This window comes from Lynx rufus, unplaced genomic scaffold, assembly GCF_022079265.1.
Source record: "Lynx rufus isolate CCGP_SWC_20201006 ecotype Redwood Valley unplaced genomic scaffold, mLynRuf1.p SCAF_1, whole genome shotgun sequence".
NCBI classification, from domain to species: domain Eukaryota; kingdom Metazoa; phylum Chordata; class Mammalia; order Carnivora; family Felidae; genus Lynx; species Lynx rufus.
In genome coordinates, this window is record NW_025814823.1 from 47,533,397 (window position 1) to 47,550,194 (window position 16,798).

Consider the following 16,798-nt stretch of genomic DNA (forward strand, 5'->3'; position numbering starts at 1 on the left):
CTTAGCCCTCATCAGTCATACTTACTTGATTGGTGCTAATGTGGAGGAAAGGCACCCGTGCACAGGCTTCCTCGTCTCGTATTTGCTTGTTGTAAATAACTGTTGTTTAGTAACTGCAGTTTAATAGGCAATTGCTGGGATATCCGAAGGTTGTTCAAAATGCTTCGAGATGTGAAATAAAGAAACCATAGGTGTAAGTCCTTTAGTTGAAAAGAGTTTTGTGTCTGTTGTTAACATTTAGTTGCCTCAGATCGATCCTGAACACATTCATATTTGGCTGACTGCTATTTATATGCCACTTAACTTCTCTGAGCTTAATTCTTCTGCAAAATGGTATCTCTACTACCATACCTCTCTAGCCTTCAAGGTTATTTTAAGGATCGCTTTAGAAACTAGATGTGATGCCTCTTTGTAAACTATATTTTTTTTAAAAACCCAAAAGCGTTAGATTTTGAGGGTTTTTTTTTTTTTTGCGAAATATGCTTATTGAATACATTTTAGTTGTCCCAGTGAATGTGGAACTTTATAGTTTTATTGTCCATACTTATTTCTTTTTAGTTTTCTCTCTGTGCTATGGGAGATGTCAAAGACTCAAAAATGCAAATAACACCGGAAACTCCAGGAAGGATCCCAGTTTTGAATCCTTTCGAAAGTCCTGGTGATTATTCTAATCTCCATGAACAAACGCTCTCCAGTCCTTCTGTTTTTAAATCAACGAAATTACCAGTAAGTTATTCTTGACTAGTATTTATAAGTTAGTGCTTACAAACTATTTTAAATGTAAACATCTTTCTTAACAAGTTAAGGGAGAAATTTATCATGGAGCACATATATCTGGAATGTGCTTTTTTAGTTGTAATGTTCACTATAGTGTAGTGGTTGGGCTAAAAATAAGTTAGCTAGGTGGATTTTTTTTGTTTTTGTTTGTTTTTGTTTTTTTGATGTTGTTAGCATTTCTCCTTTTTTTTATTCGGTAGATAATATGTTGGCTTCCTGTAACTAGGTGTAGCTAGATAGTATGATTGCTGATATATTAACTAATACCATATTCCAGGAGAAGCTATGTCCTCTAATTATCTATTCTCATTTATTCAGGAAACCTATTTGAATGCTGCTTTGTATTCGATAAAGTGCTAGACATAGAGAACAAGTCAGGGTCATCAGACACAAACTCTCAAGAAGCTTGTATTCTAATACAGAGATCACCAAACTATTTCTGTCAAGGGCCAGACAGTAAATATTTTAGGCTTTGCAGGTCATCTTGTTGCTGTTACAACTAGTCACCTATGCCTTGTATCACAAAAGCAACCATAGGCAATATGTAAACAATGAGACCTTGCTGTGTTTCAATAAAGCTTTCTTTATGGATATTTAAATTTCATATAATTTTCACATGTCATGAAATGATAATATCCTTTTAGTTTTTCCAACCATTTTTAGCTTGCGGATTGTAGAAGCCAACCTCTACTCTAAAGGAATAGACATAACTAATCTAGGGACTTCAAAACAATATATGTGCCACGATTAGTGGTTAAACACAAGGGTGATATGGAAGGGAAAATGCTCTCTTGGAGGTTAGGGAAGACTTCATCCCTCTAGGTTATGTTTGCTGTTATTTGCCACCTAACAAGAGCAAGAACACTGGAGTTCTTTTGAATTATAATCTCTTAACCTAGTAAATTACCTAGAAAAACTGCCAAGTGTGTGGCTGTTTATATACTACACTTTCATACCAGCTTAAACAAAGACCAAGTGAAGGAAAGTTTTACAGTTATGTAGTTTATATTGAGTCATGAATCTGACCTCGTGATTTTTTATTGAACCTTATTAAATGTTAGCTATCTGTTAATATAGAATAGATAATGGATTGGCTGCAACTTAATCCTCAAAGCCACAATGTGTGGCATGTTGACCTTTTAAGCCTGATTTTTGTCAAAAATGCATTCTGAATTACAGATTAGGTTTTGGATAAGTTTTTGGTTCAGTTGGATAGTTGACTACAGAAAAGCAGCAGTGATTACCATTCATAATTATTTTAAGGATCAACTATTTTATGAACCTTTGTAGGCACTTCTGTAGTTAGTACTTCGTTTAGTTTCACTTCATTCGTAAGTAAAAGTAAAGACCTATGATAACTCTTAAAAAAGATTTTTACTTGGGCATGGTGCATCACTGATGAGTATTAATTGTGAAATTTCTATACTTCATTATTCTACTGTGACTTTTTTCCATTATTATGTAATTTCAAAAATCACCCAAATGGAAGATTTGGGTATTTTAAAATAGATATGGTCCAGTCAGTTGGTTTTATGATTTGATTATCATTTGCCATTTAATTTACTGGTAAAGCCAAATTTTAAAATATGAGCTTTAAAATACTTTTGTATTATAACCATTCACATTATTTTTGAAGCTGACAGTTGTTAGCATTGTGATGAACTATTTTAGTTTGCTTTTACTTATAGGTTCACTTTCTTTTGTTAAGACTCCAGGGAAATTTAGATGGTCTATTGATCAACTAGCTGTAATAAATCCGGTAGAAATAGACCCAGAAGACATTCATCGTCAAGCTTTATACTTAAGTCATTCTCGGTAAGTTTTCTTTTCTTGTGTCTAAGTGTAATAACATACTTTCAAAGGGACATCAGAAATTCCAGTGATTGAATATATTTATATGTAAAGATACCAGGGAAGAAAATTTTTGATAGACATTTATTGTATCTAAATGAAGAGTAAATTCAAAGAACTATATCCAGAAAGATTCTCTTGCTAACAGTTCTAAACCTGAGTAGGAACCTTTTTTTTTTTTTTGTTTTAAGAGATAATCTTCCTCTGCTACTTACGGGACAACTATGCTTTCCAGCACTTGGTAGAAGGAAGAACATTTTGAAATTTGTATCATTCTACATGGTTGTGGCTTCTCCCATTAATTTTTGTATTGTTTATTTTTTTGGTGGTAGGGTAAAGCAAAATATTCTTTCATTGCCATCTGTGTTTGGGGAAGCTTAAAATCCCTTTACCAAGTTAAGACACATTGAATGAAAGGGTATCCGTTAGCAACAGAGAGCTTTTCTAGACATTATCCAGCTTTGATATAGGACCGTTAGGGATCTGAATTACATCATGTTGAAGTCAACCTAGTAATCAGAGCAGCCTTAACTTGTTTCTAAGCATAGTGTGCCCCAGACTTGTGTTTTGTGCTGCGTGATGATGTCCAGTGTAGTGAGAACGTGCACTTCTTTGGTGCAACAGACCTAGCTTTTTGATTGTGATTTACTGTAAACTCTAATTATAAATAATAGCCTTTGTCAGTAGTTTTGGGGGATTCTTGTTAATGTCAGTTTTATAGTTTGATTTTTTTTTTTTTTTAATTTTTGAAACAATTGAGTACTGGTAAGACCAGCTTTTATTTTTCAGTCCCAAGGTACATGTGTTGTCAGTCCACAATAATGGACAATTGTTTACCTCTTAACTTCAGAATTCAGTCACACAAAAATGCACACCTGATAAGATGTTTTTGCAAATACTCGTCTGGATGTTTCTGCCCCTTCCTCTCTTGGCTCAGTAACTTGATGACCATTCACTCATAATTCATGTCCATCCAAAGTGTAGTAGAAAGGGAAAAGAATGGGGACAGCATTAAAGAATTTTTAATTAAATGTAAATAACAGTTTTGAAGAGAAGGTGAAAAAAAAGAATATCTAAAAGCAAATGAGTTACAAATTAGGCTGATTTTTTTTGTTTGACGCAAAATATATGCTTTATTATTTGCCTCTTGGTATACTCAACCATGGATAGCTATTAATCTATCAGTTATGAAGTCTTTATTTAGCACGTTGAGCAATACTGAAGTAGGATAGGCTATTATTCCCATCTAGAGAGTCAACAATACAATTAACCAAAGGTGTGACACAACATTTCTATATTTATTAATAAATGATGTATTGTTTAGGTAGGTTTATGGAAAGAATCTTGGTGTATTTCAGTAGATAGATTTGTAATACAAAAGAGGGGAAAAGAGTGGTAAAGACCCTAATTTTAATTACTATTGTAATTCAATGTATGGTTATTGTTTCTACCAAGGATAATGAGTACATTCTCAACAAAATGTGTTGATTCATTCTTAGAAACAGTGGCTTCCAGTGTCTCTTCCTGTGTAATATGAGTTCCCAATTTCAGTGCTTCCCACCCTTTTGATACTGCTACACATAAAAAATGATAACTGTAAGACAGACGAGTGCAAACAAATAAGTCTGGCCATACGGGAGGTTAATAATCCCGAAAAGGCCCTCCCTGACTCAGGACTCATTGAAGGCATACCAGTAACCTATATGCATCATGCCAGTGTTTTGTGATGTAATGGTCAGGATACTCTGTCCTGTATGACTTCTTAGAACCTCCCGTGATCAGGTTCTACAATATTTGCCTAAACCGATATTCACTGCTTCTAGCAGTCACTTGACTATTTCAGGTTCTTAAAGTCCCTCTGATGAAGCAGCAAAATGTTTCTGAATGAGGTAATACTAAATCAGAGCTAAATACTCTAAGTACTAAATACTACATGCTGTTATTATTATGCACTGTCATTTTGACCTGGTTGTGTTCATGAGAAGGTAAAGAAAACTGATTTATTTGCCCCCCAGATGGCTGTTGTTCAAGCTGAGATGTGTGGATTATCATTGTAATCTAATTTCTCATAATTCCCTTACTTGAAAAATTCATTTGATTTTAGTTTCTGAAACATACATTCTTATATAATTTTTGTTAAGCCACAAAAAAAAAATACATGAAAATTTTTGAGAGAAAATAAATTGTTGTAAAAAGAAGAAGTGTTTTACTAATTTATTGACAGAAAGCAAATGTTCTCTCCTGGAACAGATGTAAGAAGTCCTACAAGGCTAACTGCTCTGTTCTTAGCAGGTCTGTGCCCGGTACTTGAGACCTGACATGTTACGTAGCTGATAAATTTGTGTTGCTATATTGCATATTGTATCAAAGTGAAAAAAATTCATCTAGACAGAATTTTACATTGTCAGTATTTTATTTCATAAATAAAAATTTTGCCTCTTTATTCAGAACTGTAAGGATAATCGTTTCTTCTATTTCAGAGTAAGAGTTCATTCTAAAATTATAGCTATGATAAACTTGCAGTAATTGAAGAAAAAGAATTTGGACAATTTTTAGATTTCTGTAGAATGAAATACTTCTTAATTTGTGATGGTTAAAGGATGAGGTTTATTCAGATTACTTTATGTTGTAACTAGTAATTTAAAAATTATATCACTGTAAGCCTTTTTAAAGAAAATACTCTTCCATTCACACTGAATGGAAAAGAGGGAGGTAAGCCTAACAGCCAGTGCCAAATATCTAAATACTGTCATTTACTAATGTGATAAGATACCAGTTTTTCTTTAAGATGAGCTTAACATTTGCCAGTTTTCAACAGAAGGAAAGTATTTCTTTGAAAGCTTATTATTTCAAATGTTCAATCAGCTGAAGTAATGGCATGGTTATTTTTCTCCTTTATCTCTGTATAGAATAGATAAAGATGTGGAAGACAAAAGACAAAAAGCCATTGAAGAGGTAACTTAAAACTGTTACTGATCATTAAGCCAGTTAAGCGTCAATTCTGCATGCATGTCCCCTCTTTTAGGATGACTTCCTTCAATCATTTGCCATTCCAGATCCCCACCAGCCTGGCCTGTCCCCAGCTTTGTCAAGCTCCCTTCTGTGCACCCATAAGACGATGCTGTTCATCCATTCCCCTGCCTCTCCTAGAGCGCTTACAGTATTGTAATGATTGGTTTAATACTTCTCTCCCCTAGACTAAGGGATTTTTTTTGGCCAATATTGTACTTCGTTTGTCTTTTCATTCTCCGGGCCTAGCACAGTTTGTCTTCCTTGTGCCTTCAGAATACTGATGAGCACAAGCTTTGGTTTCAAGTTGGAGTTTATGTAGAGGAAGTTGAATATTTTCAGACCTGAAAGTCTAGATTGGCATTGGTAATGGTTTTATCTGTTAATTTGAATTTTTAAGACATACAATATATTTCATGAAATAAAATACCTTACTGAAAAACAGAAAAAAGTATATTCCAAATGTAGGGTCTGTGGGTTTTTTTAATAAAAATAATAAACTAAGTTTTTCACTTGCTCCTTTGTTTGATGAATTTCTCTTAGAGCGTAAATAAGGATTAGCAATCTAGTTATTTCCCTTTATGTCATGGCAACATTTATTTTTCCTTTTTCCCTTGCTAGCCCCCTCTGCTTCCCTCTATTCATTAGCTGTATTTGGCCCTTCTGCACCCCAAAGACTTCGGCTGTGGAGTGTTTCGAGATCCAGTGATGTTCTCCCCCTCCTGCACTTACTTTTCTAGTGTCGATATTTTCCCTTTGTGTTTCAGATACAGCCTATTTCTTCAAAAACCATTTCACATACTGTACTGCTCTCAAACATTATTTACTTCTTTATCCAGAAACTTCAGAATTTGCCTTCTGATCGAATCACTTGATTCCACCACAGTTAGATATTCTCAGACTGGTTCCCATTTCCCAACATTTTAGGAAGTATGCTTTCCCTTTTGAATCCTCAACTTTAAAGGGAAATTTAGTAGAAATTACAAGAAAATGAAGTCAGACTGAAGATTAGGGTCAGTGTATCTGAAACAAATATATCAGAAACAAATATTTTTAAATGTATAAGTATTTGAAAGAATAAATACATGTAGGTAGTAAAAACAAAACAAATTTAGACTTCAAAGAAAAATTATAAAATGAAAACGAAGAGCTTCTTGTTTCCCATCTTACTTCCTGAAAGTAACTTTGTGATATTTATACTTTCAGATTAATTTTATATATATAATAGCCAACGGCCTCTAACAGTTTTGCATAAATAGGATCATCATTCTCGTATTGTTTTACATCTTGCTTTTTTGGCTTAATAATGTTAGTTTTTTTTATTACTATTTTTTATTTTTTATTTTTATTATTATTAGCACATTTGATTTTAATAATAATGTAGTATTCCTTTGTATGAATGTGTCGTATCCTAAGTCAGCCCCTATTGATAGATGTTTAGGTTGTGTTTGGTGTTCTATCACAAATAATGGTTCAGTGAACCCACTTGTACACATCTTTGTGTAATTGAAACATACTTGCTAAGTCAGAGGCTTTGTTTGTAATTTCAGTTTTGATAAATTTTGCTATAATGCCCTCCCAAAAGGTGGTAACAGTTTTTACTCCAGGCCGCATTATGGTACTTTCTGTTTTCTCATTATCTGCAATACTGATTATTTTCGAACCCTTAATTTGTGTTATTCTTAACACTTTAAAAATTTCATCTTGTTAATTTGGATTTGTATGTCTTTCATTTTGAGTCAACTAAATACATTGCTTCATTAGTCTATGGGTCCTTTATTTTTGTTTTCTGGGAATTGTATATATCATAATCTCTGCCACCTTCCCCTCTTCTTTCATATCTTTCCTCGTGTCAAGGAAATTAGTTCTTTATCGTATGTATGGCAAAATATAAAGAAAATGTTTTGGGGGTGAGTCCCACGTTGGGTGTAGAGATTACTTTAAAAAAATTACATCTGTAAAAAAAAAAAATACAGGAAAGAAAATGTTTTGAATTCCCTCTAAAACAGAGACGGAAGAGGAAAATCTTGTAGTAGGCTTTATTTTATATCTGGGACAAAAAAGGAAAGATACGTATCCAAATGCTTTATCTCCATTTGAGTATACTGGCCAGTGGTGTACCAGTTAATGTTTAACAACTGGCCCTTTGGGTGTGGTAAGAGTATGAGTTTTAGAGACTCCTGCTGTCTGTAGTGTAAATACTCCAACCATGGCCGGTTTTGAGACGTGACATCACTGAATGATAAAACAAGGGCAGTGGTGCACCACTATATGTGGGCGTTATACCATACTGATGCAAAAGACATAATGTCAAGAGCATGGGTCCTCATAAGTGTAAAATAATTAACAGGTAATGAGTTGGGGTATATATTACCTTTATTTTTGATATAGTTTATTTAATTGTAACTTTACAAGTTTTTAACATTAGCTTTAACAACTGATGCACAAATTTCCTGAAAACTTACTAGATTTTGAGAGCCAGTGTAAGCCAGTTCCAGCACACCATTCATACTAGCTTACCTGTATACATCTATCTACATTTATTTCTTTCCTCTTCATCCTCCCTTTTGTCATCCCCACCTTCCCCCACCCAAGTTGGGAGGAATTAAAAATATTTTCTGCCCTTCGATTAATATTGAGTAGTTGAAATATTTAAGTGGTTGAAATATTAACATTTCTCTTTCTATGTATACTGTAAATTTCTTCTATTTCACCTTTGGTCATTTGTGCTTTTAAGTATTAAAATTTTTAAATGTAACTATAAAGTCTGTGTAACATGTTTGGTGATTATTTGATTATTTGAAAATAACAGATACTTTTTATATTTTGGGAGGAATTCACGCCTAATTGTATGACTTTAATTTTTCTAGTTTTTCACAAAAGATGTCATTGTACCCTCTCCTTGGACTGATCATGAAGGGAAACAGCTTTCAGAGTATCATTCCAGTAAATGTGAGTTGTGCTAAAAATCATATGAATAGATAAAAATCATAGAATCATAAAACTCAGTGAATATAAAGCAATATATAGTAAAGTGTCCACTTGTCTGCTTTGGTAAGGGGCTTGATACACATTAGATTTGTGGATACCAGAAGATTTAACCTTTTAAGGATCAAGCTTCCAAGTAAGGAATGAGCAAGTCATGAGAATAAAAGGCACAGCATAGAGAATACAGTCAGGAATACTGTATTGGTATTGTATGGTGACAGATGGTAGCTATGCTTCTGAACACAGCACAACAGAGTTGTATAGAGTTGTCAAATGCACAGAGCCCTCTTTCCCTGCCCCTCCCCTGCTCATGCTTGCACACACTCAGTCTTTCTCTTTCTCAAATAAATAAACTTAATAAAAAAAAAACTGTTTAAAGGTTACAGTTTAAAACATGATTAAAATGTACTGAGTTCTTATTTGGGGCCATTTTATTCTGATTTAACTTTTTCTTCATGACCGTTGTGAATATCAGTTATGGTGGTTGTAGAGGATTCATTGATGCAGAAATAGTTGGTATTGAATAAAGAACTGAGTTGTTAATGATTTCTGCCTAATTTTCAAGGTTAATTTCTAAAACGAGATTCTTAAATTGCTTTGCTTTTTGCTAATTTACTGATTTCTTAAAAAGGTAGAGGAGGTATGGACACTTGACCTCTAGGGCAAAAGAATATAGCTGATTATCTGCAATATTGGTAAGGAAATTGAAGGACAAGCCAGGAATCTTTCAAATATTTTTCCACCCCCAGGAAATGGTTGTATTTGCTCTCAATGTCCTTTGAGTTGTGAGCAATGTTAGAGTATTATACATATAGGCTCATTTTCAGTGAAGTTGCCCACTCTTTTATGTAGCATGCATTAATTATGCTCTCAGTATAAGAGAGACTGTTCCTTTCTTTAGCAAAAACGCAGCAATAATAGGTAAAATGGCTTGAGCACTCTCCATGTGCCCTACAGTGCTAAGTACTCTCAGTAATTCCTTATAGCAGCTCACCTGCGGTAGGTACTATTATTGGCCTCGTTTGATAGATGAGAAAACCTCGTTTTAGAAAGGTGAAAGCACTTGTTCAGGATTACAGAGATGATAGAAGTGGTAGAACCTGGATTCAAAACTAGGCGTTCTTAGTTGGATTCTGTATTCTTAGCCATTATAAACCGAAGGTCGCGTGCAGTAGTAGATGGAGACCTGGGCTGGGAGACCTCCTGCTACTTTAAATCTGTAGGGCTGATCTGGATCAAATTATTCAATCTCTTTAGACCTCAGCTCTTTACTTGTGAAACAAAGGAATTGAACGACATAGTTGTCTGTTAATGTCCCTCCCAGCCCTAAAATTTCTATCCAAGGTGACATTTTCATAGACACTACTTTTATTTTGGGTTTTTGAACAGATGAATCAGCCTTCCTATGTGGTCTCTATACTGTGTTCAGAGGCAAGAATGGTTTTGTTTATTCACATTGGCTTATACTGTTAACTTTTACTATTACTAATACTTATGCAGCAAGGCACTTCAATGAATATAATCATGTGTTTTTATTTATGGTCTTCAGTGAGATTTTCTTTAAATTGTACACACAGGCTGAGAATCTCTAGGGTATAGGCTATGTGTTTCCCTGTTTTGACTAGGCAGTGCCCCCCTGCTCTCCAGAATGACTGCACAGTCTACACAACCAGTAACAGTGCCTAGGATTCCTGTGTCCCCGCAGCCCTGCCAACATTTGGCATTATCCATCTTTCACATGCTTGCCTTTCCTATGGGTTGTTTGACATTCTAAGTGATTGTTGAAATTTTCATTTCTTCATATACTAATGATCTTTGAAATTTTCTTTCTTGTAAAATACCTATTAATAATTTATTGGTCATATTTTTAGTGGATTTGCTGTCTTTTTTCTCTTGTTAATGTCTAAGACACCTTGTATAACATAGTTATATTGGTTCTAAACATTTGAAATACCATCTCTCATTCCGCCATATATACACCATTTTTGTTCTTCATGTCTTTGGTTGCATAGAAATTCTTATTCTGATGTAATCAAAACCATCAAATTTTTTTCTCCTTTTATTGTCTTCTTAAGCTTATTTAAAAAGTCCTTCTAAAGACATTTGCAAATGACATATCGGACAAAGGGCTAGTATCCAAAATCTATAAAGAGCTCACCAAACTCCACACCCGAAAAACAAATAACCCAGTGAAGAAATGGGCAGAAAACATGAATAGACACTTCTTTAAAGAAGACATCCAGATGGCCAACAGGCACATGAAAAGATGCTCAATGTCGCTCCTCATCAAGGAAATACAAACCAAAACCACACTCAGATATCACCTCACGCCAGTCAGAGTGGCCAAAATGAACATCAGGAGACTATAGATGCTGGTGAGAATGTGGAGAAACGGGAACCCTTTTGCACTGTTGCTGGGAGTGCAAACTGGTACAGCCACTCTGGAAAACAGTGTGGAGGTTCCTCAAAAAATTAAAAATAGACCTACCCTATGACCCAGCAGTAGCACTGCTAGGAATTTACCCAAGGGATACAGGAGTACTGATGCATAGGGGCACTTGTACTCCAATGTTTATAGCAATACTCTCAACAGTAGCCAAAATATGGAAAGAGCCTAAATGTCCATCAACTGTTGAATGGATAAAGAAATTGTGGCTTATATACACAATGGAGTACTACGTGGCAATGAGAAAGAATGAAATATGGCCCTTTGTAGCAATGTGGATGGAACTGGAGAGTGTGATGCTAAGTGAAATAAGCCATACAGAGAAAGACAGATACCATATGTTTTCACTCTTATGTGGATCCTGAGAAACTTAACAGAAACCCATGGGGGGAGGGGAAGGAAAAAAAAAAAAGAGGTTAGAATGGGAGGGAGCCAAAACATAAGAGACTCTTAAAAACTGAGAACAGACTGAGGGTTGATGGGGGGTGGGAGGGAGGGGAGGTGGGTGATGGGTATAGAAGAGGGCACCTTTTGGGATGAGCACTAGGTGTTGTATGGAAACCAATTTGACAATAAATTTCATATATTGAAAAAAAAAAGTCCTTCTGGGGAAAACAAAGAAACACTTGCAAAAGATTTGAAAAGCGTAATAGTGCTGCAGTAGGTGTCTTTCTAATCTAAGAAGGTCAGAGGAGGAATGCTGTTGGAAGATAATTTAAGCTGAGACTTAATTAGCCGGACTCAGCAAATGAGGGAGGAAAGTCATAATAGTATGAGAAATACCTAAATGTGAGAGAGAAGCTGTTTGTTTATTTATTTATCTTAAAAAATTTTTTTTAATGTTTATTTTTGAGAGGGAGAGGGAGGGGCAGAGAGCAAGGGAGACACAGAATCTGGAAGCAGTCTTCAGGCTCTGAACTGTCAGCATAGAGCCCAACGTGGGGCTCAAACTCAAGAACCTGAGCTGAAGTCGGACACTTAATTGACTGAGCCACCCAGGCACCCCAGCCACCTGTTTTTTTAAGATGTTCAAATAACTAGTGTTTAGTTGGAGGACGACTCTGCTAGAGACAGAGACAAGGTTTTGAAGGGCTTCCTACGGTGCTAAGGTGTTTGGACTGCAGACTGAAGGACATAAGAGTTTTCGGCAGCATAGTGCCTTGATTATATTTGTTATAGAAGGTCACACTGCTTACAGCAAAGAAAGCATTTGAATGTAGAATTTTCTTTTTTATTTATTCTGATAGCATTTAATAGGAGGCTTTAATTCACTTGCCCGTCCACCCACTTACTCATTCACCCATTTATTTATTTAGGTTTGTTAAGTTACTATATTTTGTAATGTTGTTTTAAGCTTTCTGGAGTTTTTTTTTCTTCTTCTCCGTGCCTTTTCCTCCCTTTTATTTTGTTTATATTAGTCATTTTTTTCATTGTGTGTTTGTTTTATTATTTGATTATTTTCAAGTTACAAAACTTAGTAGTCATTAATTTTCAGTTAAAAAAATTATTTTCACTTACTGTTGACTCCTGTTATGAAAAAAAAAAACTGAGCATGGTTTTATCAAATTTTAGGTTTTGTCAAAATGATCTGGCATTTTAATTCAGACAATTTATCTAACCCATATTGCAAAAACATTAAGCAACAGAGGACTTGAGGACTTTGAGGTATGCTAACGTGCATCCTCAATCTTTTAAGGTTAACATAATGGAGAGTAACCGTACTTTCCTTAAAAATTGTTACTTGGTGCCTCCTTATTTGCTGTGGCAATCCTTTAAGTTTTATCTTTGTGCTCCCTCAAAGTTAAAAAACTAACAGAAACATGCCAAATTATTATATATGCAGACATTTATTTTTTAAATGTCGTAAAGTAAAAGTTTTCACTCTGTTCATTTTTTTTACTCTGGAAAAAGTAATCCTAAAGTAAATGAAGAATATAAAATATAAGATTTGACACTTAAAATGTTTTACAGGTATTAACATAACTAGTGAATCTCCAGTTGGAAGAAAGCTTACCATCCATGCTGAGAAAAGCAATGGTAAGTATAAATATAATCTAAAATGAAGAATGTTCCACATTAAACTACATTTGATTTTAAATTCAGTTTGTGTGATAACATTTTACTCTGGAATTGAAATTAATTATGAATGAACTATAGGAAAGCTCATTTTAAAAAATAATCAGAATAGATATATCCTGCCAGTTTTAGAAATAGCAGTAGTGTGTGTGTGTGGTTTTTTTTTTTTAACATTTTTATTTATTTTTGAGAGACAGAGCATGAGGGGGGGAGGGGCAGAGAGAGAGGGAGACACAGAATCCAAAGCAGGCTCCAGGCTCTGAGCTGTCAGCACAGAGCCCAACACGGGGCTCGAACTTGCGAATTGAGAGATCATGACCTGAGCCGAAGTTGGATGCTTAACCAACTGAGCCACCCAGGCACCTCAATGTGTTGTTTTCTTGTTCAAAGCATGTGAGTTGTTTTCTGGTTTGGGACAGCATTTAAAAAAAAAAAAAATATGTGCGGATATTAGGAAATCTACCCCCAAATACAGGTGACCCTTGAACAACTTGGGGGCTTGGGGTACCAGTGCCCCATGTAGTCAAAAACCCATATATAACTTTTGACTCCCCCCCAAATTTAACTACTAATAGCCTACTGTTGACTGGATGCCTTATTAATAACATAGTTGATTAACACATATTTTGTATGTTATATGTATTATGTAGTGTAGTCTTACAATAAAGTAAGTTAGAAGAAAATGTTAAGATCCTAAGGAAGAGAAAATACATTTATAGTACTGTACTGTATTTATTGAAAAATGTGCACATTTAAGTGAACCCATGCAGTTGAAATCCATGTTATTGAAGAGTCAGGTGTATAGGCTGGCTTCTTTTTTTTTTAAGTTTATTTATTTTGAGAGAGAGAGAGAGAGAGAGAAAAGGGTGCTTACAAGCATGGGAAGGGCAGAGAGAGAGGGAAAGAGAATCCCAGGCAGGCTTTGCACTGTCAGTGCAGGTCTTGATCTTATGAATTGTGAGATCATGACCTGAGATGAAATCAAGAGTCAGACATTGAATCGACTGAGCCACTCAGGTGCCTTAGGCTGGCTTCTTTTTTGAATCCAGCACCAACAGTACAACCAGGAATTAACTCTTGGCGTTATCAGGTTTATATCAGTGCTGGAAAGTGGGGGAAACTGCTTAAAGAAAGTTGGCATGTTAGTTAATAGAATACATAAATGAAATCATTCAGTTTGGCTGAAACAGCATGGGGAGATGGTTGATTGGGAAGCACATGCTAAATTGCGTGTAATATGCTTGCATTGATTTATCTATGTTTGTATTTATTTATCTGCTTGCTTCCAGCTGCTTGTCAGACATTGCTGTCTCTTCCTGTGGATTTTAATTTAGAAAATGTATTAGGTAAGTATTGTATTTGTTTAAACCTTTAATAACTTAAGTAGAAGGTTTTATTTTGATGGCTTTTCGTAAATGGAAATAGGTGGCAATGTCTCTAAAGAAGTGGGGAAACCATCCTGAACTTTCTCCTTTTAGCATGGCCTTAATTAGCCTTTTTGTGATAATGAATTTTACTGTAGACATAAACTATTCATGGGCACATCTTATTGGTATTACCTATACTAATCATGAAGTACTCAAAAAAGAATAATTTCAGATTGCCAACGTCACATATGCAATTAAACCTTGCCCTCTTTTTTGAACAAAATTCAAACATACAGTACATGCTGGTTTCTTAAAAAAAAATCATATAACTGAAGCATAATTGCTCTTCAAAATGACTAGCTTTGCCTTTTATTCTGTTAACATTAAATATAGGTGACTATTTTAGAGCTGATGAATTTTCAGATCAGTCTCCTGGAAACCTCAGTTCTTCATCCCTCAGAAGAAAGCTATTTTTAGATGGCAATGGAAGTATTTCTGACTCCTTACCTCCAGCTTCTCCCAGAAGTCCTCGCAGTGGTGCTCAAGCCTCACTTGAGGTTTTTTATTCGATAGATTTATCTCCTGTACGGTGTAGGAGCCCTGTGCAGACCCCAAGTTCGGTAAGAAGTGCACTAAAAGTGGTGGTTAGTTTGCTATGAGATGGACCTCGATGCTCATTTTACATTCCAGGAATGGTTGTTGTGGATTTTATATTTCATGAGGATTAGGCTAGTTCACATTTTGTCATTAGGAGTGTTTTTGGTCAGATTCTGTTTCTGATCTAGAGGTATATGGGATGACCAGATTTGTCACGAGTCTCTAGAAATTTCAGTGTAAGTTGTTTACTGAACTATGTAAGATTCTCAGTATCCCACAACTGGATTGCCATTAATGGAGTAATTTAATTTAGAGTTGTTCATAAACAGCTGCTAGGATGAAATAGAATGGTTTGTTTAAACACTGCATTTATATTTTATTTTGATTAACAGACTCTATTTCAAAATTTTTGTAACAGTCTTCTTAATTGTCCTTGCTATAAGATGCCTTGCCTTTTGGTGGATGACCAAACTTTGTATCACCTACTTTATAAGTGTGTTTTGAAGATGAAGATAAATAACATATGGTGTATATAACAAATTAAGAAAGAGAACCATGTGATTTTATTTATTTATTTTTATCACAGGGGCAGTTTTCTTCCAGCCCTATTCAGGGGAGCACAAAAAAATACAGTTTGGGAAGTATAACCAGCCCTTCACCTATTTCTTCACCCACTTTCTCGCCAATTGCACTTCAAATAGGAAAGACTCCGCTCTCGGGTATGTCTCAGAATAAAATACCTATTTGAAATTTCATGTTACTATTATTTGTTATTAAAGAGGTTCTTTTTTAGCTTGTTCGAACTATAGAGCTCTAACTAGGTGAGCTCCACTCACCTTCTGAAATTTAGAAACTGGCTTTTTTTTAAAGGAACAATTTACCTTCAAAAACTGGATTCTCAGCAAAGTTCTGTGCTACTATTAAACACAGGTAATCTGATTAGCAGTATTACATCAAGCATTCTTATAAAGGGAATCAAAGAAAGATGGCAATTTTAGAGTTCAGTTGGTTTCTGTATGCCTTCTGACCTGTAGGGTCAGGCTTTGGTAATCGGATATTCATATTTTGTAAAGATACATTTGAGTAAGGTTTTAAGGTATAGTGTGTGGAGATTTATATATTTCTCTTTACGCTATGTCAGTATCTCTGAAAAAAATTACAGCTTCTTTTGAAAAAATTATTCACAATCAAAAGCTATTCATAATAAAATTGGAAACCTAAAAACTACTTTTGTTAGTCTTTATGTATGTATGTGTACTTTTATATAAATACTTACACATGTACTTTTGTGTGGAGATAGATATACACGGACCACAGTTCTGTATTCTGCTTTTTTAGCAAAGTATGGTATCATGAATATTTTCATAGGTCATTGAAATCATTTATTTTTATTTTTATTTGTATTTTATTTATTATTGAAACAAAGATTTTGAATCACTATATAATATCCCATATCATGAATGCATCATTTGTTTTCAGCCATCGATAACTTTTAAAATGTTTCTAATTTTTCTTTATCAAAAACCTGATTGTTTTTGTATTTACATTGTACTGTACATATTTATATTTTTAGGTTAAATTCTCAGAAGTAGAATTATTTGATCAAAAGGGGTGAATGTTTTTAAGGCTCTGGATGAATTTTATCAAATTTTCTACATAAAAGTTTGTATCAGTTGAAATTTTTATC

At 34.6% G+C, this 16,798-nt stretch overlaps 1 protein-coding gene across 2 annotated transcripts in view; it reads left to right on the top strand.

Annotated features, from left to right (window-relative positions):
- BORA (BORA aurora kinase A activator) overlaps positions 1-16,798 on the top strand; it is a 28,510-nt gene that overhangs the window by 1,058 nt on the left and 10,654 nt on the right. Inside the window, exons 2-9 of one of the 2 annotated variants that reach the window (XM_047080593.1) lie at positions 559-726; positions 2,486-2,592; positions 5,538-5,583; positions 8,508-8,589; positions 13,043-13,108; positions 14,437-14,493; positions 14,908-15,134; positions 15,698-15,830. In XM_047080593.1, the coding sequence (XP_046936549.1) occupies positions 559-726; positions 2,486-2,592; positions 5,538-5,583; positions 8,508-8,589; positions 13,043-13,108; positions 14,437-14,493; positions 14,908-15,134; positions 15,698-15,830 (886 nt within the window). The remainder of the gene's footprint in view (positions 1-558; positions 727-2,485; positions 2,593-5,537; positions 5,584-8,507; positions 8,590-13,042; positions 13,109-14,436; positions 14,494-14,907; positions 15,135-15,697; positions 15,831-16,798) is intronic. The other variant, XM_047080603.1, reaches the window with a different exon arrangement.